At 36.0% G+C, this 24,516-nt stretch overlaps 1 protein-coding gene across 3 annotated transcripts in view; it reads left to right on the top strand.

Moving 5' to 3' along the window:
• The window catches only part of PPHLN1 (periphilin 1), a 72,710-nt gene that overhangs the window by 23,980 nt on the left and 24,214 nt on the right, over positions 1-24,516 (top strand). For 2 of the 3 annotated variants that reach the window (XM_042792089.1, XM_042792088.1), the window contains exons 7-10: positions 7,150-7,364; positions 11,803-11,885; positions 16,087-16,206; positions 18,628-18,768. In XM_042792089.1, the coding sequence (XP_042648023.1) occupies positions 7,150-7,364; positions 11,803-11,885; positions 16,087-16,206; positions 18,628-18,768 (559 nt within the window). Of the gene's footprint in view, positions 1-7,149; positions 7,407-11,802; positions 11,886-16,086; positions 16,207-18,627; positions 18,769-24,516 lie in introns of all 3 variants that reach the window. The other variant, XM_042792087.1, reaches the window with a different exon arrangement.

Here is a 24,516-nt window from a genome sequence, read left to right as displayed (position 1 = left end):
AGTCTGTACCAGTATTACAAAACTTTTGGGACATAAACAGATGAAACCTATTTGACCTGATTGCTTCACTTTAAGATTAAAAATGTAGCGATTTGTAGAACATTTTTTCTGATATAGAAAAAAATATACTGTTTTTCTGATTTATAGATCTCATTAAGCTATTTAGAAGGAGAAGAAAACTAAGTATAATAAGGGTATTGTGTCAATATTACTGACATAAGATATTACTGCTTACAAATCTGTTCTGTAACTTACTGTTTCCTTTTGCAGCTTTTTATTGATAGTGTTAGTCAACCACAAGGGTTGATCAAATCACTACATACTAGTACAGTACAGTACTTGTTGCTTTCTCTTAAGTATTAATGAACTAATGACATTCTGTGGCATACTGCTGAAAAGCTTTAAAAGCGCCTCGAGCAGATACTTCATGGTTTCTGTGTTCTTCTATTTTAAAGATAGCTTTTGGAAAAAAGAGTAATAACTTGCTGAACATAAAATTCATGTATGCCTCTAAAAATATGGTACGAAAAACTTTTTTTTTTTCAGGTGCTCAGTATGTATATTATTAGACAAATCTTTGCCTACATTGAATTGCTTGGCAAGCACTGACCTGAAATAAGAAAACAAAACTGAAAACATCAAAACAAACAGACAAAAAACTCCAAAAAAACCCAACCTCTTAAACAAGAAAACAAACAAAAAAAAGACCAACTGCTCCAACCCCCCAAAAACTTGTTTTGCTTAGAAATTTGGCCATATAATGTTGCACGACTCTAAAGAGCATGTATTTTTCCTCCACTGTCTCATGTCATTTCCCACACTGATTTAGAAGATATTTAAACAATAAAATTATTAAAAAATTTCCTTAGAGCTCTTTTGTTTCATAGTCCATTACTGTCCACAGATGCTTGCTTTGGGTAGTACTTGGGAATTTCCCCATCTGCCACCCCACCAGCTCCACGCTCTTTGGCACCACAGGGAAGGTTTTTAAAGCTCTTTCCCATGTGCTGGCCTTTGTTCCTGAGGCAGGATGACAGTAAATACACATAGTACCTGCTTAGGAAGGTCTGTCCTGTTAAAACTTTCTCTAGAAGCAATGATGACCAGTTTCTCTGTTCTGTTATGGTATCAGGGGAAAAAAAAAAATGTTCTGAAGGTACTGTATCATGCTTCCTCCCTTCCAATTTTAAGCTTGCATATTGAGGTACAAGACTTGAACGGTTTCCATTTTGAATTAAAGCTGTTTAGGAATTGATTCAGTTGCTATTATATTGAGAAGTTTATTCCTCAACATAGTTATCTGTACTGTTTGACTATTCTGGTATGATCTGCTGCTCAGAATGTTGAGAGTGTAAAATCTGTCCTAACAGTAGCGTCTGACAATTTGAGCTATTGTAATTGTTGTAGCTGTTAATAGAAATTGTAACTTGGTCCATCACTTTAAGCAAATATGCACTCTGGAACTTTATACCTACAATTTATTTTGTATTATAGAGAAATTGCAGGGACTTAATAAACATTCATTTTCAAAAAGAGAAGCTAAGATCGCATGAATCTGAATTAAGTTATTTTGTCTAATTTCCTCTTGATTTGTCTAATTAATACGTATTTTCTTTATTCTGCATACAGTTGTAAAAAGCTGTTTGCTCTTAATTATTTTGGAACTTAAATCTGTGTTTTTCTGGACTGTGTCTTTCTTTCTTTCTTGGTCCTCTGTCTTAATCTGTATGCTTGACCATAGTTTTTCTCTGTCAAATAATAGAGAGTTTGAGTCTAAATATACTTTTACTGTATGGATTTCTCTTCTGGCAAGTGTAATAAAGTACATTATTGATGACAGTAGAAAAGAGGGTACTCTTTACTAAAGATAAAGAGGAGTGTAATCTGATTTCCAGTTTCAATTGAAGTGTATAGCTTTACTATTCAATTCAAAAATATATCAGGCATTTCTCTCTGATATTGGTATAATATTCAAGTTGTCTTAATTTTTATTCTCTGATCTGTCATGACATCCCGAAGTGTTGGGGAAGGTGAGTTTAGTAGCTTTTGTGTTGAGTTAGGTGGACAAGTGGCATCAGTGTTGAGTTTTGGTGTTTGCAAATAATGATTTCTATAGTACTACACACAGCATAAAAACCATGAGGCATTTATATATATATTTTTTTTTGTACATTTGGTTTGTTTAGTTATCCTTCTCTTCATGAGATTTACTACTGTTCTGCAATGCCTGTTTTCTTTTGCCTTCATGTGAAAAGCTGTTAATAAGATTACATTTACTAGACCTAATCACATTAATCTAAAGTAATTTCAAATATCACTTACAAGTACTGCAGTTACTTGCTTAGTCATAAAATGTTGAAAACCAGTTGTCATAAGAAATCTGTCATCATTTCAAATGTTCAAATGAAAGCCGCTGGCACCAGATTCAATTACTTATATCTACAATTGTGTAATTCACTGTATTGTTTTAGTTTATGATAAATCAGCATAAAGATCTTTAGACAATAACAAGGGATTATAGTAAGTCTGTAAAAGAGAACTAAAGTAAATTGTTGGTTAGTTGCACAAACATGTACTGCATACTTTGGAAAAAAAGGGAATGAGTTGTGGGAATGAGGATGGTGGCTGGAATCTTCCACCACCTACATTTACTTTGAAGATCTTAAAAGTATAGGTGTTTTTGACTCTTCGTGTTTGCTTTTTAGACATTTAACACAGCAAATCTTTTGAGAAACTTAGAGGTCAGGGGTGTGGTATATTTTATTAAATGTTTTCCACATTGTCTGAATCACGTTGGTAGCTCTATTAGCCCCTGCAGTGTCCTGGCAAGGAAGGCAAGAGGATTTTTTATTTTTGTTTCACTCTTCATCTGCCTTGTCCTAGCCTGTTTATTATGAGACAGGAAAAGTGTACTGAATTAAGAAGCATGGTTCAAATCTTGTCTGTTTTAAATTTTTGCAGTGAAGTCTGGTGTCTTAAGAGATAGGTATAATTGCCTCAATTTATTTATAAAATTGTGTAAGTTACTTCTAGGCAAGGTTAGTAATCAAGCCCAAGCCTATAAATGGAATGTCTAACCCCTTTGACAATAACCATCATCTTTCTCAGATGGAAGGGGTCACATAATCTTCTCTGCTGACTTTTTATCTAGGTGATAAACTGCACTCACCTGTGAGTTACTGAAAGAACCTACCATTTCTGCACCACAGTGACATGCTGTTGAGTTGTCTCTTCAGTGCAATGTCAAAAGTGTGAGAGATGTCCTCTATGGCTGGACCACATCGTAAATTAATGTTTAAGTTGAAAAGATGGGTGTCTGTATTGGGATGTAGAAGTGTAAGACAGTAGTAGGCATGAGGTATTGTACACAGTTGTCCAGTAGCATGAATTCAATGAGGTTGAACTAAGATTCCTTTTACAAACAAAACTTTTTCCTGTATTGCATGTAACGTGCTTTTATGTACTCAAGTACACTTCCATTCCAGGCATTTCAATCTGGCAAGTGATTGAATTTTGCCTTTATGTACTCTTATATTATAAAACTGACACAGTTCTTTAGTGTTTGTGTCGCACTGCTTAATCTGTACCACTCCCTTTTGTAAATGAGAAGGCTTCCTGTAGCCCCCAGTTTCCCACAACGTTGCTGCTGAATAGTTTGCATGACTCAAAATGGCAGGGAGAGATGAGACCAGAAGTACTCAGTGTGGTAGTGGTGGTTTAAGAAAGGTGGTGTATCTGATCATTTGGCAACTGAAAAGCTCCCCTGTGTCATATTCGCTTGGTCTCCTCCTGTGCAGAAAGCTGTACCTTTGCCTATTCTATATTTGTGTTTATTCCTCCAGGAAACTGGAACTAATGGTTAACTGAAATGACTCTCAGGCTTGTGCTCTTCCCATAGCTGTCCTTGGTGGATGGTATATCAGGGTATGGCTGTTTACTTACAGAATTTCAGGAGCTCATCTGAGATTATTATCTTCAGTGAGAAATTAATGGTCAAGTTTCATGGAGGTTAAAAATGCTAGTACTTCCAGTTGCAGTCTTGCTGAGGGAACTAACTTGTGCTTTTGGGACTAGGTGAGGTGTGGATTCCAAGGCCAGGTTGGACGAGGCTTTGAGCAACCTGATCAAGTAGAAGGTGTCCATGCCCGTGGCGGGGGTGTTGGAACTAGATGTTCTTTAAGGTCCCTTCCAACCCAACCCGTTCTATTATTCTGTGACTACAAAGTGTAAAGATAAGAGGGATCCTATATAAAAGGGATAAATCCTGTATTTGTTATTAAGGGCAGTAGTTCTGTTTTAAAGTTACCGCCGAGCACAAAATTTTGCATCTCTATTAAATATTGTCCCTGCTCAATAAACCTTTTCAGTATGTGTTGGAATCTGAAGCATGTGCTTAACTGCTTTGCTGAATTGGAGCCTTCATTACCTAATTGCAGGTGTATGTTAGCTTAAGTATTTAAGGAAAAAGAGGAAAAAAAAGTAAAACAATGCTTATTTTGTTCTGTTCAGTGTAGTTTGTTAAATTAATCGAAAACATCAGAAATGCTGTGCTGTTGCTGTGCTGTCCAAAACAGATTTGGTACAGTTAATGGCTTGAGTGTTCAGTATGAGATAGGGTCCAGCTGAGAATTAAGATGGTGTGATGAAATGAAAATTAAAAAAACAAAAGTGAGATTCTACTTTTTGGTATGTAATGTTATTGTAGAATGAGTCTTTTAAATGTTTTCCTGTTTAAAAGTGTGTTTCGATGATATTTTGTAGATTCTTATGTGGATATTGGAGCATTTATTATACATATGCAATAGCTGGGGCTCTGTAAACATTTCCATAATAAACTTCTCTGTATACTTGGGCTTAATAACTTGCTCATAAAAATGTGCTTTGGGCATAAAAGTGGTGTACTGGAGAAAGCTTGTGCTTTAGAAATAAATAAGATTATTTAAGGAGAGAGATTTAGAAGGAAACTAAAGAAAAAGTGTACTGTACCCAACTCATTCCTGATAATTATTTGATCAATATGTTCTTTAATAAATAAAAAATGAACCCACTTAATTAGACAAATTAGTTCAGTGTTGAGCTAATCTTTCTAGTATTCTTAAAGTCTGAACTTTCACTTTACGTCTATTGCTACGTGAAACGTTCATACATGTAAGGTAGAGAAAGCATTAGTTCCCTATTTTCAGCTACATCTCATGGGTTTGAGAACTTGCCTGGCTTCTTTAGATTTCTTTTTGCTAAATTCAAGTGGACACAGGAGTTTAAGGTTTCTTCTGTCAACGTGTTTTCTCAGTCTCTGATAATTTCAGTTATTTCCTTCTGGAAAGTCTCCCGTTAATCCCGTTAATCTACATCTTTTCTAAAAAGTAGTGTCCGAAGGTGGATACATAGCTCTTATGCCTTTGAAGAAAGCAGGAAGATTAATCTTCTGTGTATTCTGGGGTGATTCATTCTTTGATATGAGTATCTATAGAACGGCTACTGTGTAGAGGCCATTAAATAGAGTACTACTTAACAATTACTTAATTGTTTCTCTTGCTGTCTTGCTTGGGGAGAAGAAAGTGTCGCAATAAGCAGAAAAAGAAAAGATGTTTAGAAAGGAAATGAATATTGATTTTTAGCACACATATTAGATACAAACATGTGTAACATTGTCTTGTATCAGTTTTGGTATGCAGACCTGTAAAATGTGCTTTTCTGTAAGATAAGATACCTATAAAAGGCCTGTGGTCTGTTAACAGGGTGTTTGTACTCTGAAGCAGAACCACTCATGCAGATGTGCTTTCCATGCAAAAAGTAAATCAGCACTGTATAAAACACGAGTGTAACAGGGCTTGTATTACTGTGGTGCTACTTGTGTAGTTTCAGTAGTCCGCAACACCACCGGCACACTGAAGTCCTTTGTTGCCCATCACATATGTGGGCTTGTAACGTGCTGTAGGAATTGTACACTAGAGGGCTTTTTTCCTTTATCCACGAACATAAAATCAGCTATAGCTACTTTGTGCCAAATGAGACCACCAGATCTTTGCTCGTCATTGTGAGACATTCCCTTATTTAAAATATTGAACCATGATGAGAAATAGGAGAGCAAAGTGGTGAAATAGGTACATTCTGGCTTACTATAAATGCTACGAAGTCTTTATTTTTACTCAGCAATGCTGTGGAGGAGCTGGAAAGTACTTGCTTCTCTTAGTAATGTGTCTTCTGACCACGGCAAACGTCACAAGTCTAGATTCAGTAGGTGTTTGCACGTATGTTTGTTAGCTTTGAGATTATCTAGGAAAAGTTCAATTTGATACTGTGTTTTTGACCTTTCCATATATACGTATATTAATACTATGTTCAGGTAATGAGGACATTTGGGGTATGGTCTGGAGTAACAATATATAAATTTAGTAGAAGGTTTTGGTGTTTACTAGATTATGGTTTCAAATTGGTTGGGTTTCATGTAATACTTGAGTGTGTCCGTGGCAGTTTACAGTAAAGTTAAAAATTAATATTGTGTGTTGTGAAAAACAGACTTTTTAGTAGGTATAAATCTTCATGTTTTCATTCAGGGTTTGGCCTTTGGTGGATACATAGGCATGAGGATGTATATTCTGCATTTTTCTTTTTGTCCTTGCTGAATATAAACTAAAATCCCTCAGTGGTATTTCCCATAGCAAGGTGCGTGAAATCAAATGAGGGACATAGTCCCTTGGAAGTAAGAGTAAGAGAAAAATAGAGTTGAAAAAACAGCCAAATAGTGTGAGCAATATTTGCATGTGCATTTTTAGCTATTGTAAAATAAGTTTTAATTTCCAGGTGGGGTGTGGAGTGAATCTCAAGAAAGAAAATGTGAGAGTCTGAATTTCTTGAATCTCTTACATTTTAGCTGTATTATTGAGAAAGAAAAAGGGACTAGCTTCTAATGACGTAGTTGTTGAATGAAATCTGAAAAAAATTACATACATATATTTTATTTCCTACTTGTTTTTCATTCATTGCCTAGTACTCTAGCAATGCTGAAGATTTCAGATGTGTTCTGCAGATGACAACTAACCTGTTTGTATTACCAGACATAAAACGTTGCCATTGTATTATCTAGTGTTGTTCCACAAATATTGGAAAGATAAACAAGTAACTATTATTTTTCTGTTATCTTCCAAGGGACATCAGAGATGGCTTCAGAAGAAAAAGCTTCTATCCTTCTCATTATGCGAGAGAGCGATCCCCTCATAAGAGGGACTCTCCTTTCTTCAGGGAGTCGCCAGGGAGCCGAAGGGATTCTCCGCACAGCAGATCTGGCTCTAGTGTCAGCAGCAGGAGCTACTCTCCTGAGAGAAGCAAAGCCTACCCTTTCCATCAGTCCCAGCATAGCAGAAGTATGTCATCTTTACATAAAAGAAATATTTCTTCTCAGCAAGGTAATGCTGGATTAATGATGAGAACTGGTTAGTGAGGTGAAACTGCAACTCACAGTATAAGCCCTTTTTCTTTACATGCTGGCTTTTACAATGAGAAAACTAGACATTTTGTACCGATGATGTATTGTCTGCTCTTTGGTTGTTTCATTGTACTCTCTGTTCCCTTATGTATTTCATGTGGGAGATTGTAGGTGTTATTTCAGTAGCAGGTTTAGACTGACTGTAGGAGTTTCAGCGGCACAGCTTTTTCTAGTAGCGAATGTTATTTTCCTTTTAGCATCAACTGCTTCTGTTACTTCATGTGCTTCATTGGATTCCCTTGCAGGAAACTTTGCTGTCATCTACAGCAGATGAAGACTCTTCCTGCAACCAGGGGAAAAGAGGGATTAAAAAAATTGCAGAAATTAAAGTATATACTGCTACTTATTACATTTTCAGAAAATTGTCTAAGAACTGTATTATTAGGGTTCTGAAGCTGGTTGTTTTTTAGCAATTTCATCTCATTGTCAGATTCTCTCAAATCTTGCTTTCCTCAAAGAAATGTGAAACAATACAGTTAAGTGTATAAGAACTGTGTATGTTCTGCCTTTTAAAAGCTTGGCTGTTGATCTTTCCCAAAAATCAAATGAATCATCTGTTTTGAAAATATTTAAGATTTTCCTATTTAAATAATTTGAAAAAAAAAGGACAAAATTGCTTTTTTTAATATACTACAATCTTAGCCACTACTGTTTCTACAGCTTACATAAATTAATCCGATTTGAGTTCTCTTTCTGCAAATGCTTTCTAGTGAGCTATACAAACCTACTGTGCATTTTGGCAGCTTTTAAAAAATTGGATTTTTTTTTTTTTTTTTTTTTTTTTACTGATAGGCATATTGTGTGTTTCCAGAGTGGCACACTGGACCATTATGTAGCACTTCTTGCCAAAAAAGATATTGTGCAGTTTAGTTAATGTCATTTAAATATTGAAGAATCATTTCACTCCTTGTAGAATACAAATTATCTTTCTAGCTAATCATTGCAATTCTTTTAACATTTTGTAGCACTACTCAGTGAATGTGAGTTCCTGTAAGTGTAGGAGATGAAGAGATATTCAACTAAAATTTGGGAATGTTGTAGATGTGCATATCGTAATTACCAGGAACAAGAAAAAAATGTTGTGAGGAACCGTATAAAATTTTGGAATGTTTCAAGGTTTTCGTAAAATTTTGAGTTGACTTCAAGTTGTAGTATATTGGCAGAATTACTCAAACACTAGTAGAGACAGAGAAGTAGAAGCAGATATCTTCACAAACTGGAAAAATGCAGGTCAAGAGAGAAGGTTGCATTTAGGTCTGTGGCTTTTGGGATCTTTTTCCAATTGCATGGTTAAACCCTTCTTCCCCATCATCTTTAAGTCAGTTTTAAGTGACCAGATGGCATGTAGACTTGACTAATTCTTTGTAACTGCCTATTTTCTAGAAAATAGTACTAGTAAACTGTTACTCTAGATGACTGAGTCAAAATGGCCTATTTAGAAGGTATAAATGGCTTAAATAATACTTTTATAATCATGTTTGAATATGATTTGTCTTAGGTAAGCACATACATTACATATTTAAAAGGATCATAGTGGCGCATACCTCGTATGTCAGCAGTACATTTTAGTCTGTACTTAAATGGATTTACATGTGAAGTATATACTATTTCATGTGGAACTTATAATACAGCGTCTTTTTTTAATATCATAATACTGTTTAAAATCATGCTGTCTGAACCAATTTGGCCTGATGACTTCCACTTGGAGTACTGTGTCCAGCTCTGGGGGTCCCAGCATAAGAAGGACATGGACCTGTTGCAGCGAGTCCAGAGGAGGCCACGAAGATGCTCAGGGGGGCTGGAGCACCTCCCTTATGAGGACAGGCTGAGAGAGTTGGGGTTGTTCAGCCTGGAGAAGAGAAGGCTCAGGGGAGACCTTATAGAGAAGGCTCCAGGGAAACCTTATAGCAGCCTTACAGTACTTAGAAGGGGCTACAGGAAAGGTGTGAGGGACTCTTTATCAGGGAGTGTGGTGATCGGATGAGGGGTAATGGCTTTAAACTGAAAGAGGATAGAGATTTATATTAGATATAAGGAAGAAATTATTTCCTGTGAGGGTGGTGAGGCACTGGATCAGGTTTCCCAGAGCAGCTGTGGCTGCCCCCTCCCTGGAAGGGTTCAAGGCCAGGCTGGACGGGGCTTTGGGCAACCTGGTCTGGTGGAAGGTGCCCCTGCCCAGGGCAGGGGTGTTGGAAGTAGATGGTCTTTAAGGTCCCTTCCACCCCAACCCATTCTATGATTCCATGCTACCCCTGCCCCTCATTAGGGTTAATACAGGATTTGAACAAAGAAAACTGGGGGGACTAAAAAAGCTTGGTAAAAGGAAGGAAAGGGCTGATGGGCAAAAATGGGCATTCATCCATGGTGGGAGATCATGGAGAGAAGCAGGATGGTATTCCTTCTCTGGGCCAGTTGGTAAGGGGTCTGTAGAGGGAAATGTCGAGGAGATGCATTAGGCAAGTAGTGGTGCTTGGAAAGTGTCATGGTCCATTGTACAGGTAGGGTCTGTGGATTTAAAATAGCCACATATTGAGAAAAAAATGACTTAATGTCTCCAAATTAAAGGGTGGTTTCTCTCTTTACTTAACTTCGAATAATTTACTGCCACTTGTATTAGCTTATTTCATCTATTCAATCGCAAACATACCATCCACTCAACTGAGATAATCTTTAAAGAATCCAGTGTGATGAAGGAGGCATGTAGTAATTTGTAAATTTAAAAGGAGGTGGGTCATCTATGGGGCTGTAAAGCAAGTATCACAGGAGCAAAACTTCTGTGTTAGTTGGTGTCTGGGGAAACATTCTGTGCTTTGGAAAGTGTGACAGCTGAAAGACATGATTATTTCTATCTTCACGTTTTGGGGTTTGTCATATACTTTGTATTTAGAGGAACTTTTAATTTTCAATTTTTCTTTTTCCTATTTCTTTTCATTGTTAAAGAGCTTTTTTAGTTAAAAGTAATGCACAATTCATCTTTTGTTTCATGGTTACTAGAAATTCTTAAACAAGGCTGCTTGCTGTGTTTTTAAGTATGCTCTGCACTTAATATCATCTTCAGATTGAGGGTTAAAGTGCAATTTGGAATGTTTGCTTTTGCCAGAGTAACATCCCTAACTATTTTCGGTAGCATTTTTGAAAGACCCATAGGTAGCTGTGAAGGTTTTTGCTTGGATTATCAAGCCTTTGATGTAGCAGTAACTCACTTGCCTCTAACGATATGCAGAGATGAGCAGGTGTTTGATCTTTGGTTTGTATTAAGTCTACATTATACATATGGTATGAAAATGTGGGGAAAGAGTAGAAGACCAACTTCTCAAATACCTCTTAAACATTTCCTATTGTTAAAAGCATATATTTGGCATAGACTTTTCCTTACTTTTTTTCTGTGGTATTTTAAAATATAACATGATGCGGTCTTATTTTATGGCATTGAGTAAAAAAAGAAAATAGCTCAGCTATTAGGAGTGAGATGCCATGATTGCTTCTTATTCCTTCAACTCCTTAAATTAAAGCCATGTTTGTCTGTAGTTCTACTAAAATTATTTATATCCTGATTTTTCATAAGTATTTGATAGACTTTTTAATTAATCCCCTTTTAAATTATGTTTATACAAATTTAATGGAAAACAAGGTAAGTTTCTATTGTTTCCATTTGTGAACAGTCAGCCATTTCCCAGTGAGTGTAAATGGTGTAATTAATTTAGGCCTACCAACAACACATTTGCTTTTCATAGCTACCTTTTGCAGATCCCTTAGATGTAATCCATAGACCACAGGTTGAAAACTAGTAGTTTACACTGCAGCCAGTTCTGCTGCTGCAGGCTGCCTGTAACTGCTCTGTGGCAAGGCTGGGCACAGACTGTGATTAGCACAGTGAATTTGAATTGTCGTTTTACTGATTTTAACTCTCACAAGAAAAGCACTGATAATGCAAAGGGCGTTTAGCCTGTGACTGATACAATACAGGACTGTTTTCCATGTCAGGGTTTTTCAACATACTGTGGCCTGCTAAACCAGTTCCTTCACTGCCTTGTTTCTTGGAGTGATTGACTAGTGTCTAATATTTCACCCATTTATATTACTACAGGAATATTAAAAAGTAAAATAACATCATCTTGCCAAATTCTATTGATACACAGCAATATCTCCTCTCTTTGCAAAGAAAATTGTTATCAATATTTATTGGATGGTGAAGCATGCAGATTTCATGTCAGACTAGGGCAAATTTCACTGCAATTTTTCTAAGCCAATAAGTATTATTTGCAACATATATCTTTAATACAATTTTTGAGTTGTTAATTTTTTCTTAATTGTAGGTAAGGAGAGGACATCAGTTCAATCACTGAAAACATCAAGAGATACATCACCTTCTGGCTCCACAGCAGTACCATCATCAAAGGTGAATTTTGTTTTCAAGCATTTCTCACCATGGTTTCAGATTGCTCACTGTTGTTGGATCTTTTCCTCAGTTGAAAGGACATACTGTATGCAGCTGTTAAGGAAAGGAGCATCTTGAATTGCTCTGCAATCCAGCAGAGGATAGGTTTCCCTTATCTGGCAGGAAGGTGCTGATAATGATGACGCTGAGAAACCTTTTTATTCTCTATTCACTGTCTCATTTTAGGAGAAAGGGAGTTTTGTATGTGTTTAAAATTGTCATTTTCCAAAGTCTGGAGTGTGCTAGAAAAGGAATGGCAAGCAGAAAAATGGGGAATCAGTTTTTGGGAACAACAGATCAATTGGACAAGCCTGTACAGGCACTGAACTCCATCCTTCAGTGATTCCTAAGTTGTGACTGGAGTTGGAAAGTGTAGTGAAGTGTCTGACTGACTGGGAAGATAACATGAATAGCAGAGTTGACTTGGAAGCAGGGGCTGCTGAAAGATGTGGCAAGAATGATAGCATTTACTTGGGAAGGGAGCCACATTGCAGGATAGTTCGGTAAATGTTTTATGTTCTAGATGATGCTGTTTAATTTCCCATCAAATCTTGTGGGCTGAGCAGCAAGTACATGATCTTGCTAATTAGTTAAACGGACAGGCTAATAAACACTAATGAACAGTCAGCATTCAATATTGTTCTGGCTGTCTTGTGGCAGCAAAAACACTTTCACATCACAGACTGTTTATCTGTAAATTATATTTCAGGTTAAAATGAACACTTCCACAGGAATATTTTCTCTAGATTGTTCAAAAATAATGAGAAATAAAGAAACAATGCTTTATATTGTTCTAAGTGAACAAGGTCCTATTAACAAGTAGCATTTGCTGTAAGTAGCATGGTGTACTAGCCTGGTTCTTGAGGTCTTTTTAATAAAAGCAGTGGAATGCCTAAAGAAAAACCAAAAAAATGGAAGAAAGGTACTTTTTGTTGTGAGAAGGTGAGACTGAAGGAAATAATTAGGTGGGGAAAAAAATCAGGTTTTGGTTGTGCTATGTCATTCTAAGTACCTACCCTTATGCAGCTCTTTTAGAACTGCTGTGCGAGGCATTAGCTAGTTGTCCGTGTCCTTAAGGAGGGGGGAGGCAAGCGATATATTTTCAGTGACGTAAATAAGGAAAGTAAGTTAAAAGCTATTATGCACAAGTTACATTGATGTGGATTATAAAATAAACTTTATAATTAGTTCACCTATTTTGCTTACAGACTCAGCATACTACAGCTTAATACCAAATCTTTGCTTAATGCAAACCTTTGAGAACAAGGAGGCATTGCAAAATCTCTTATGCTTCTATTAATATGCAGTGTGAGCCTGAACTATAAAGTATTCTTCAAATGTTTTGCTTTCTTCTTCAGTCAGGTCTGATTTATGCTGTATTGGGGTTTTTTGCCATCAGTTTGCATATATCTTCTGGCAGTAGATATCCACTTAATGTAAACTAACAAAATGAAACTTTGTTTGATGGAAATAATTTTCTCAGACAACACAAATATTTATTGTGTATGCATCAGCTGCAGAAATGGATGTACTTCAGTGACCTTTTCATGCTTTTTGTCTTGAAGTCCTAAAATATGCTTGTAATGTACTATCCAGTGTCAGTGGAGCCCCTTGGGTTGATGGCTGCATTACACTGACCTGTTAAGTTATACAGGTGCTTCACTGACATAGAAATAGTGACAGAAAAGGACTTGGCAAAACATGATGTACATCTTTAGGGCCAGGGTTTTACTTAGACTTGAGAAATGAGTTATATACTTTCTTTTATAGATTAGAGGAGATAATTTTCAATGCTTGAAGTTATAATTTAGCTTTGAAATACTTACAAAGGTATATGCTTCCACAGCAATATCTCTTTTCACTGTAGTAACTACATGCAAATCTGAAAAGATATTCTTATCTGTCTTATAATTAATTTTTTACATATTCATGCATGTGAATTAATACATGTTGGTGTTATCTGTTCTCAACCACCTGTTTAATTGACTATGGCATGAAATCTTTTGTGTTTTTCCTTAATAACTGTCTGGACTGCAAGCCTTAGAGGCTGTATCCAACATAATTAGAGCAAAAGGCAGATGTGTGAGACAGGGAAAGCTTCCTGGCAAAGATAGCAGAAAACTAACAGGTTTTTGCTGTTCTTATGTTATGCATAAGGCCAAGACAAAGAAAAAAAGACACTTCTGCTTTGAGGCAGGGGGCGAAATTTAATTGTTTTTTATGAGATATGCTAGGTTGTTCATTTCTTGCAAGTTTGCAGCCTAAGTAGCTGCGGACATTTACCTCTGAGAAATATGTTCCTGTTCTTTCCCTTCAATTGTAGTGTACCTGTGAAAATACCATTACTTTATTACATAAAATGCACTTAGGATTTTTTAATACAGATTTACTGACATGTGACCTAACGAATTAAATTTAGTGTGATTAAATTAAACAGATTTTTTAGCTGTATGCCAGTACATACTACAGTGATCAGTTTCTGTTTATGATTTGTGGAAATATTGTACATCATGTGAGATTTTATTTCTTTTCATTTCATGCAAAGATGACTGTCAGTGATAAAGATACTGGTCTTTTCGCCAGTATTGGCCAGATCTACATTTGAGGAAAGGGAGAGATTCATAATAGAACCCAAGTACAAGATTTAGCAGCTAGGGAAAAGTTGGGTTAAAGGTAAAAGTAAGGCATACTATGGAGAATAAGAACATCAGGAAGAAAAAACTTGGCAGCAGATAGTTTGTAGTGAGACTAGTGTAGGAATAATTGTCTAGTTTGGAAAAGTGAGCTGAGCTAATTATTCTATGAATTATCCCTTTCTTTTAAGAACCCACTTCATACCTCTGCACATTGAGCTTTGTCACCTCCTGACTTTGCTGGCTGTAATTCCATAATTTACAATTTTAGAAAAGAGGGATCCCTATTTGGAACATGGTATTGTACTTCTCTTTTGGATTCAGATAAAAGTGGTGTCTTTATGACACAGAATCCTGGAAGGGTTCTGTGTGTTGTGTACTTATGACATACTACAGCACAAAGAGACGTTTAGATAATATTTTACTTGAGGTAAGCACAAAAGGTCTGAAGATGAAGCAGCCTTATTACAGGTCACAGTATTTGCTTCCACTGGGCATTTATGTAATTTAAAATGAACTAACAATAAGAGGGGGGGAAGTGTTGTATTTTTTCTTTTTTGTTGTTGTTGTTTGTTTGTTTGCTTTTTTTGTCCGCCTGTTTGCTCAGATGGAACAGGCATTGGCAGAAATTGTGACAACCTTTTTCAGGCAGTAGGATTTTTGTATCTTTTTTAGATATCCATCTTAGTGCTGCAGTTTTTAATACTAGACTTGTATAGATTCTTGGGTGGATGCTTCTATACATACAGTTCATTCAAATGAAATACCCATATAGTGGTAACAAGATTTATAAAGCTAGCTATTCCTAAACTGGTTTGGGTATGTGAGTACTTGTCATTGGCTGTTTGTTGCTCTGTTAGTAAAAGCCAAAACATATTCTTGGAGAGAAATCAATTTTTAAATATTACTTATATGAATATTTCCATAGGAAAAGATAGATTAAAAGGCCATAAAGCCATGACTGACTACATTATAAATTATCAACATACCCCCAAATAAAAAACAATGAATCTTAATGGAGCAGCTTTGATAATTTAAAGTATGTATAAACCACTTGTTGTCTCTAATTAGCTTAGGTTTCATAACCTACACAGTACTCAATAGTTTAGTTTAAATTAGTTACAACCTTTTGTGCCTGAAAATCACATGGAATTATTAGATCATTCCATACTTGTATCTGACTTCTTAGTGCCCATTTGATCCAATGTTTCTCTAAACTCAACTGGTCTCAAGTAATTTTTCTGTTACCCCTCTCCTGTGAATGTAATAAAACTGGTTATGAAAGTATGGCTCTTTTTTAAACGTTTTATTGAACTTCATTGTTTTATCTTTTTTTTTTCCTCTTTTTTTCACTGCTCTTTTCCTCCCCCGCTTTTCATTTTAAAGAAATCGGTTAGCAAATGAAATAGCTTCAGCTTCTTTATTTCCTATTTTAAAATGCTTTAGGGATCTGAATAACTGTTCTGAAGATGTTTTGGCATCTGTAAATATATTTCATGTTAAACCTTGACTATAATGTTTTTATACAGGCCTTGGATAAGAGCAACAGACTATCGGAAAAGGAACTTGCAGAAGCTGCAAGCAAGTGGGCAGCTGAAAAGGCAGAGAAGGCTGATGAAAGCAGTTTACCTGAAATAACAGAGTATGATGTAAGACAGGATTATTAACAGATATATTTTAAAGTGTTACAACAATAGACTCTTGTTTTTCTGTACTCTCCTGAAAGGCACATTTTGTTACTTACCCCTGAATTTGTCTGCCTGTACTATTAAATGTTTGTTGAAAGGGTGCAAGAGGGAGACAAAAGCTTTCTGTTTTATTTATTTATTTTTTAAACCACACAAAACCAGAGTAGGTTTTGTTGGTATAATTTGAATTCATGTTGAGCTACAACTGACAAAATAAGGCTCCACCTCTCCCAGGGATTCTCCAAGGAGCTCTTGCACTAGTGTAAGTCTGTATGCCTACTGAACTCCTTAAAATTACCAAGGGATTTCTGAGTCAAAATATGAGTGTACACGTAAAAAATAAGACTAGAAGAGAAACTCTGGTTTATTGAGTTCAGCTCCATGATGTGTCAACCTGACATGTCATGTATTCTTTTTCAAAAAGAAGTCTTCCTCTATATTAAAAATTAAGCTTTTTGCTTTGGTACTGCAGTGGATGGATTTTTGTAAAATCGTCTGTTTGTATTCTGTGATGATTTCATCTTCAAATTTAGAGGCACTCTTACAAGAACAAAATAGTACCTACTTTACAAAGTCACATATCTTAAATGTTATAATTAATGGGTTTGTACTTTTTGTTTGTTTGTAAATAATCTGAGGGAAAATAAAAGCATCTTGGGGAGCACCAGATTTCCTCCTTGTATTTCACACTTGTGGAACCTAAGGGCTAGATTAGAGGAATAAATTTACTGGATCCATATTTATCTGAACTTTTAAGTCCTGTTCATTGATGTAATGGCTGAGTGCATCAGCAGCTTCTTGATGCTGGACGGGAAGATTTAGTTGGATAAATAAACTGTTCGTTTCCCTCCAGGAAAAAGAAATTAAAAAAAAAAAAAAAATAAAACAGGAGGGATTAGAGTCAGGAAAAAGAAGCAGCAAATTGATCCATGCGTGAGTGCCATATGGAGGAGAACATATGGATGGACATTTCTGAGAGGTTCAGGAGAGTAACGGTGAAGACAAGTGTCACTCCTGTTCTTGATGAGGGGAAGGTAATGCACGGGAGCAAAGAACAGAGTGGGCCATATGGAGAAGAGTTGTTCAAAGCTTCCTCTGTGCCTCGGAGAAAATTGTAGTGGCAAAAAGATTTAAAATAATGATTAAAAATGAAACAAATGAAGTTGATTATGGCAGAGTCTGAGATGATTTACTGACTAAGAAAGTGTGCTACAGGAATGCTAATGAAGGAGGTGAGGCATCTCATTCTGAGTCCCAGAAGAAAGGATACTTCTCACCTCGATTAGTTAGGCTGTCATGTATGAATTACAACAGTTTTTAACTTTTTCCAGTCTATTTTACATCGTGCTTGATAGCTGAACTTTGAGTTGCACTGCACTTTTATCATCCTTTACTTGCTCTCCGGTATTTAATGATTTACTGCAGTAACAAGCTCTGGGATGCGATCTGTAATGGTTTATATTGCTGCTAAATTTTGAGCAGATGCTCAAAGGATCAATTAAGCTGGCTTTTGGTTTTTTTTGTTATTTTTTTGTTTTGTTTTTGTCTAATGCTTTTCTCTTTCATATTAGCTAAGTCTTAAGATTCTCCACCTCTTTATTTTTTAATAGTAGAAAATATTTTTATGCATCTTCTTCAATTCTCAAATCTTATTTTTTGTAAAAATATTTTATTACCCTACAAATCTCTTCCATAATATTGGATTTAAATATGCTATAGTAATCCCTTCTCCTTTTACATCATCTATATAGACTCCTTGGAATGGGAGTCTGTTTTCTTTGGGGCAGGGATACTGTCTCAATTTGTGTTCTAGAGAGAAGCTTATACAATTTTGGTACTTGAGTAAGATTTCTCATATTATCAGGAATCCTCTAAGCACTTGTTTGCTTTTGCTGTACAATAGGTATCTCTGTTCCTTTACTATTAAACCTGTGGTCCTGAATGCTCCAAGAGTTCTTTCTGACAGTATTTTGGTTTTGTTGATGCCTATTTGCGTTTGATCTTGTAACTTCTATTCTTTCCCAGAAAACTAATCCCAGTTTTATTGTGGATTTTTCTTACTAGCTGGTGTTACATACAAGTTCCTCCTTAGGGGAAAGGCAGGTGAAGGTTATTTGACATTGTTGTCTTTATGCAGTTAAGACTGAGTCACAGGTTTTTATGATGTCATGTTTTCTACATGTTTAAAATCCATATATCTGTATCTGTTCAATTGTAGCAGTAATACTTCACTAATAGTCTTGATAAGCAAACTCCTGTCTAACTGAATGACTGTATTTGGGTTTTTATTTTTGTTCTCACACTTAGAAGTTTTTATTTTGCTCTCGAAACTGAAGTTGTCGTTTTGTTTTTTTTTTGTTTGGGTTTTTTTTTTTAAATAAGTCTGGATCTTCAGCTCCATTATACATCGAACACACAGAGGGAACAGAAACAAATATAACAGATGGCACAGAATTATATGAGGATGGCCAGCTTCTTGGTCGCTCAAAAGCAATTGCAACTAAGACAAAGGAGATTGAACAGGTGAGCCCTCTTGGCATTTTGTCACTGATACAGTACCTGTCTAACAGTTTGATCTGCTAGAATATGTGGATTTATTTATTCCTTCTTCTTGAAGCATAATATGAATGTCATCTGATTTCTTGAGATGATGTTATGGTAACCTCTCCATCTATTTAATTCTGAAGAAGCCTGGCGTTTATCTGCATGAAGGAGTTAGTGGTAGTTTTCTGTAACTTACATGCAACACCTGCTGTTTTGCAAGCCAAGAAAATGACTGCTTCTTTGAATAATTGTTTTAAAATCAAATATGATACAAATAATTTCAAATGTAATTTAAAAGTAAGGCTTTATGCAAGATCAAATTATCAAAAATTAATTTTATGCTGTAATTTCTTTAATTTAAATATATACAGTTTGGAATTGAACACTAGAAGCTGCCTGTTGCTTTTGTTGGGGGCTTTTTTTGTTGTGTTTTTGAGGGTGGGGAGGGTGGCTTGTTGGGTTTTTGGTTTTTTTTGTTTTTTTGTTTTTTTAAATCAGCTTTGAATCTCAGTGCCTTTGTCATTTTCTGAAGATTAAAAACCTTTAAGTTCTGCTTTGACTACGGTGTTTTATATCTAGATGAGGGAGGGATATTGTGTTAAAAATTTGTATTCTTTTTTGGTTTGTGTTGAGTAGTTGGGGATTGATTTAATACAGAACAAGTTTTCTGTTACTTTTAATACATTGAGTTTTTGAGGATGTTCCGTGGAAGTTTATTCATGTATTAGTCTTTTCATGTCATCTCACAGCAAGAAAATTATCTACAATAACCTTCAATTTCATTTGTCATAAACAAATGACTTTTTTTTTTTTTTCTGTATTTTTGTTACTTTAAATGGAGAGTTTTCTGACTTGATCTTTCTGACATAAATGCAACTATGCCCAAGTCTGGAAATTGCATTTAAAGTTTATCATTTGGAGAGGGAGAAAGAGATGACTTTCTTCAAACTTGCTCTGATTTACAGTGTTTTCAGTGTAAGGCTGGGATGGGTGGAAGGGAAATACAGGTCACTTCTCTCCCTCATGTTTATGTCATAATAACATCTTCAAGAATATAGGTCTCTGGTCTTGTTCAGAATAAAGCTTATTGTAGGTCTTCCTTTTCCATCTTAATTCTAGTGGCCTTTGTTCTGTTGCCTGTGAGCCCATTTCCTGTGCTGTGACATTGTTGTTCCTTTTATCTTGACACTTGAAAAATAACTTTCTACTCAATAGTTTGGTTTTTTTTTTTTTTTGTTTTGTTTTGTTTTTTTAATACTGAATTTGCATAATCATCTTCCTGGTGAGCATAGCTTTGTGTGTGTGCTGGGTCTGGCTGGGATGGAGTTAACCAGAGCATGATGTAACTGTGAGAGTCATGATGCAGTTTGTTTATCCCTGTGTGTCTGGTCACCAGGTCATATATGGCCTAAATCAGCTACTACCAATGCATAAATTTATGACTATTTACAAATGATAGATTGAAAAAAATAAAGACTAGGAACAGATTTTTAAAACATAGCCATTGTGGTTATTTAGCCTGATGCTGGTGAATCTGTGGTTGGTGTATTTCCTAAGGACAGGCTTATAGTGAAAACAGATGAAAATTTGGGCATAAAAACCAAACGTTGTTTTCAATATGATCTAATGTTATTATGTTTGCACTTCTCTCTAAGGAAATCTAGATTATGTTCTGTAAAACAGGATACTTTTAGGAACTTAGCTCAGAAAAGCCTGAGGAATAATGTAAAAAGATTTGGAATTCATAGAACCAGTTTTTCCTGTTGTTGATTTGAATATTGAAACTGTCAGCTTCCACAGAATTAAAGTAAGATTTTAGAACGTTACTGAAAGCATCTTCAATACATTTTATTCAACTGAACAAGATTTGTAGGTTTTTTATAAAATCAAGTACTATGAATTTGTTGAGAGCTACAAGTACATACTTAGTCATTTAAACTTGAGTGTAAAATGACTTATGTTTTTCACATAAATGTTTAAAAGTAACTTCTGCTTCAGCAATTTTTAAAAAATCCAGAAAATCCGTTTTCGTGATAGTCCTGATGATTGTCATAGTTGTGAAATACTGTGAATTTTCCTACTGTATATGGAAGCAGTCTCTCTGTAGAAATTTATATGCTGTTCCACTGACTTGAGTTGTCAGCTTCTAAAAGTAAATTTGGTTTAATTCTGTGTGGCTTGAGTTTTCTGCATTTGACAAGGAATAAGAGAGGGAGCAAAGGGTAGAATAGAAACTAAATTTTCAGTCCTGTGGTAAACTGCTTACTAAAGCTTCTTTGGATGAACTTCTCAATATAAATTATACTGGGTTTACTACTATTTAACTGAATGTATGTTTCTAGGTTTTGCACAGTAAAATTAGTCCTTAACATGCAAATGTAATACTATGACCAGTCATGCTGTATTGTTTATATAGATGTAACATTTAAATATTAAAAGTGAACTGTAGGTTATGATACACTTTGGGAATAGGAAGACTGGCTTGATAATGAAATACAGAATACATTTATAAGAAAGCTTTTTTCATAATTTATTTCTGATTATTTGTCTTGAAGATTCAAGTAACAGCAGAAAAACTTTTTGCTCTATGGACTTTTTTCCAATTGAATTTCATTCAGGTGTTTAAAATAGCTTCTGAATACCTAGTTTTATTGTATTATTTCTGGAATGTAATTTTGTGTGAAAGGATTACTAAAATAAAATACTTATTGCAAAGAGTTATGCTCCAAAAACAGTCAAGTTGTAAGCCTTCTGAAAAGCAAGATTCCGGAAGCTTGGTTTTCGATCTTCACTGGGCAGGTATTAAAGTATTTAAAATCAGTCAATCAGACAGGGTAGAAATAACGTCTTGTGCCACTGGGTATGTGTCTAAGAATTGGTGAGGGTCCAGCTAGTGTTTGAGAAAGTGAGGCTGGAATAGAAGGCTTGGCCCACCAGATCTCTTCTGCTTCTGTCTCCCAAGTTCTTCTGCTTTCTCTTGGAGCACCAGATCTAGCGATGTTTGCTTTTCTGTTCATATTTATTCTCATCTTGATTCCCAGGTATTCTTGCTGTCAGACTCCTGACAACGCCCTCTTTGCTTTGTCTTCTCCATATCCATCTGTCTCCAGAGCTCCAAGAAAAAGAGCAAAATTTTCCAAATACATACTTTTACTTCATAGTATGGTACTATTTCAGGTAAACCCAGAGGCAAAAAAATGTGCTGACAGAACACGTACAGTGTCGCAATGAGCAAATTCGTTGCTGTGCAGCAGAGAAACAGGGAGCCTGATGCCCTAGGGGGAAAAAGGAGGGTGTCAGCTTGTGATACAGTCTGTTATTTCTCTTAAGAAAAAAAAAACAACAAAAAAAAATCCCTTAAGCAATTGAATGAAATATTCATACAGGTGTTCTGTTTAAATAAGTCCATATCCATATGTTACATATGACTCATACCACTCTTCTATAAAGTTCCCTTTAGCTTTCCTCTAAGATAGAATAACACAGTCACTAAATTCAGAATGTTAAATGTAATGTGATTGTAAATGGTCGCTCTGGCTCATCAACAAAATATTTGTATATTATTTGTTTGATGAGGGACTTACTGCAAACATTCATGTAAAATCATGTAATTTGAAGAAAAATAAAATTCTTTGCATGCTGACTATGACGGGACAAAGATTGTCAAACAAGTGCTAGTTGCTGTTTGCTATCTTTTAAGAGTCTACAGTTGCTTTGCAAGCATTAACTGAAGCTGACATAGAGGAGAATACAAGTTGTGGTCATGGGTAAAGGTTGAGAAAAATCTGGACATTGTTTGAACAGAGCCAAGAATTATCCATGTGATGCCCAAACTGGAAAAACTCTAAGGCATATGTTTAATCTGAAACCTGCCAGTGTTACTTGGGAAGGAAGAACATGGTTGAAGATGCATAGACACTTGAGACCATTGCTGAATGGGGACCGCAGATCCTGGAAGTCTCTGGTCTCATCTTTGAAATGACAGGTATAGTGACAGTATCCTTCTGCAGGTTGGATAGGACCTCACCTGGGCCAATCTTGTCTTGAAACAGGGTCTTCGATCAGACCAGTCAGGGCTCTGTCAAGTTGAGTCCTGAGTATTTCCATTGAGGACGACTCCGCTCTTTCTCTGGACAGTCTATTTCAGTGTTTCACTGGTTTCTGAGCTCAGCTGCCATCACAGTTCTGCATACTGTTCTCCAGAACATGCTTGCTTTCTACCAAGGAAGGGTTTCTGCTCCCTGCTCCTCCTGGCAGTTTCATGTCCCCATCTGTGAACTGCGGAGTTTCAGCTCCTTGCTGTCCTCCCCTGCTTTTGGCTGGCCTCACCTGCCTGTCAGGACCTGTTCAGTGGGCTCAGCTGCTCTCAGGGAAGGGTTGAGTTCCTGGGACCCTCTGGCTCTGCCACTTTGTGGTAGAACAGGATCTTTCCTGGCACTTCTGCAGGGCAGGTACTGGGAAAACTGATCCCTTCTATCCTAGTGCATCTTCTTTTCCATCTTTGTGCCTCTGAAAATTCTGCCGCATAATGTGTCTCATGTTTTAATATATCCTGTAAAGTAGGGTCTAGATCCATGGTGTGACTTTTGATGTTCTATATGTAAGCAATCAGAAACTTTGGAGAGTTTTCAAAACCAAAAGTAGTGGGTTGGTTGGGTTTTTGTTTTGTTTTGTATGGGGCTTTTTTTGAAGCTAGGTGTTTCCTTATGCCTTTGAACATGCCTTTCTCTCTCTTCTCCTCAATTATAATTTTGAAATTTGGTGTTACATGTTGTCTGAGCATGGTGGGATAGCAGCCCATTAAATAGGTGTTTGAAAGATTGGTCTGGGTATTTGAAAACAGTGTAGCAGGAAATTTTGCATTGGCATGTTAAGCTCAATGAATGTCCATAGGTTGATGATGTAACAATTTAATGTACTTTTTGATATTTTCACAATTAGTAACATGCAATATACATTCAGGTATTGTTTTGGAGTTGTTTAGTTTCTGTTCCTATATAGTTAAGGATCCGTTTATGCTTTTAGCACGTAATGTGCTGAAGCGTGGGGATTTTTCGTAAGCAATGACAAATATGTCCCTGGTGTTAAATTCACAATTGGAGCGATTCAGCGTCGGTGTTACACAAAAGGCTATCTCTTTGTTGTTCTTTTATGAGCATGAGTAGCAGGGATTCTTGAAATGTCTTATCTTGTCTAGACATCAAGTCTGCAACACTGTGTTAATTAGTCCATTATTATGTGTCCAGTTTCTTAAATGTTGCATATGCAAGTTGAAGTGACATAGGTTACCTCTGAAAATCTGTTATTTTCTGAAGACAAATTTTAACAAATAAGCCAAGTACCTTCCTTGACTTTGGCAAAAAGTCAAACGTCTAAGTTTCTGAATGAGATTTGACACTCAGACCTCAATTTGCCTATTACCACAGAGCTCTGGCAACTCAGAAGGAAGGACAGGAATTAATACATTCATGAATGTTTTTTTGCTTAATGGAATTACTGGCTGCCTGGATGCTTTGAGTTCAACAATGCTTTTAAATGTCCAGCAAGATAATACTTTTAAATGGTCAAGCATCTGGATTAGTTGCTTATTTACTTGATTTTGTAAATTAATGTTACTTATTAACAGCCTTCAGTAGTATTAATGAACCATTTCCCTAATTAGACAGCCTTCGTCCTGGACGATGCTGAAAATCACAGGTTTTTCTAAATCTTGCATTTGAAACTTTA

This window comes from Tyto alba, unplaced genomic scaffold, assembly GCF_018691265.1.
Source record: "Tyto alba isolate M040663 unplaced genomic scaffold, T.alba_DEE_v4.0 Super-Scaffold_2, whole genome shotgun sequence".
Lineage (NCBI taxonomy): Eukaryota > Metazoa > Chordata > Aves > Strigiformes > Tytonidae > Tyto > Tyto alba.
The sequence above is the reverse complement of the archived record's forward strand: the minus strand, read 5'-3'. Positions and strand labels throughout refer to the sequence as shown.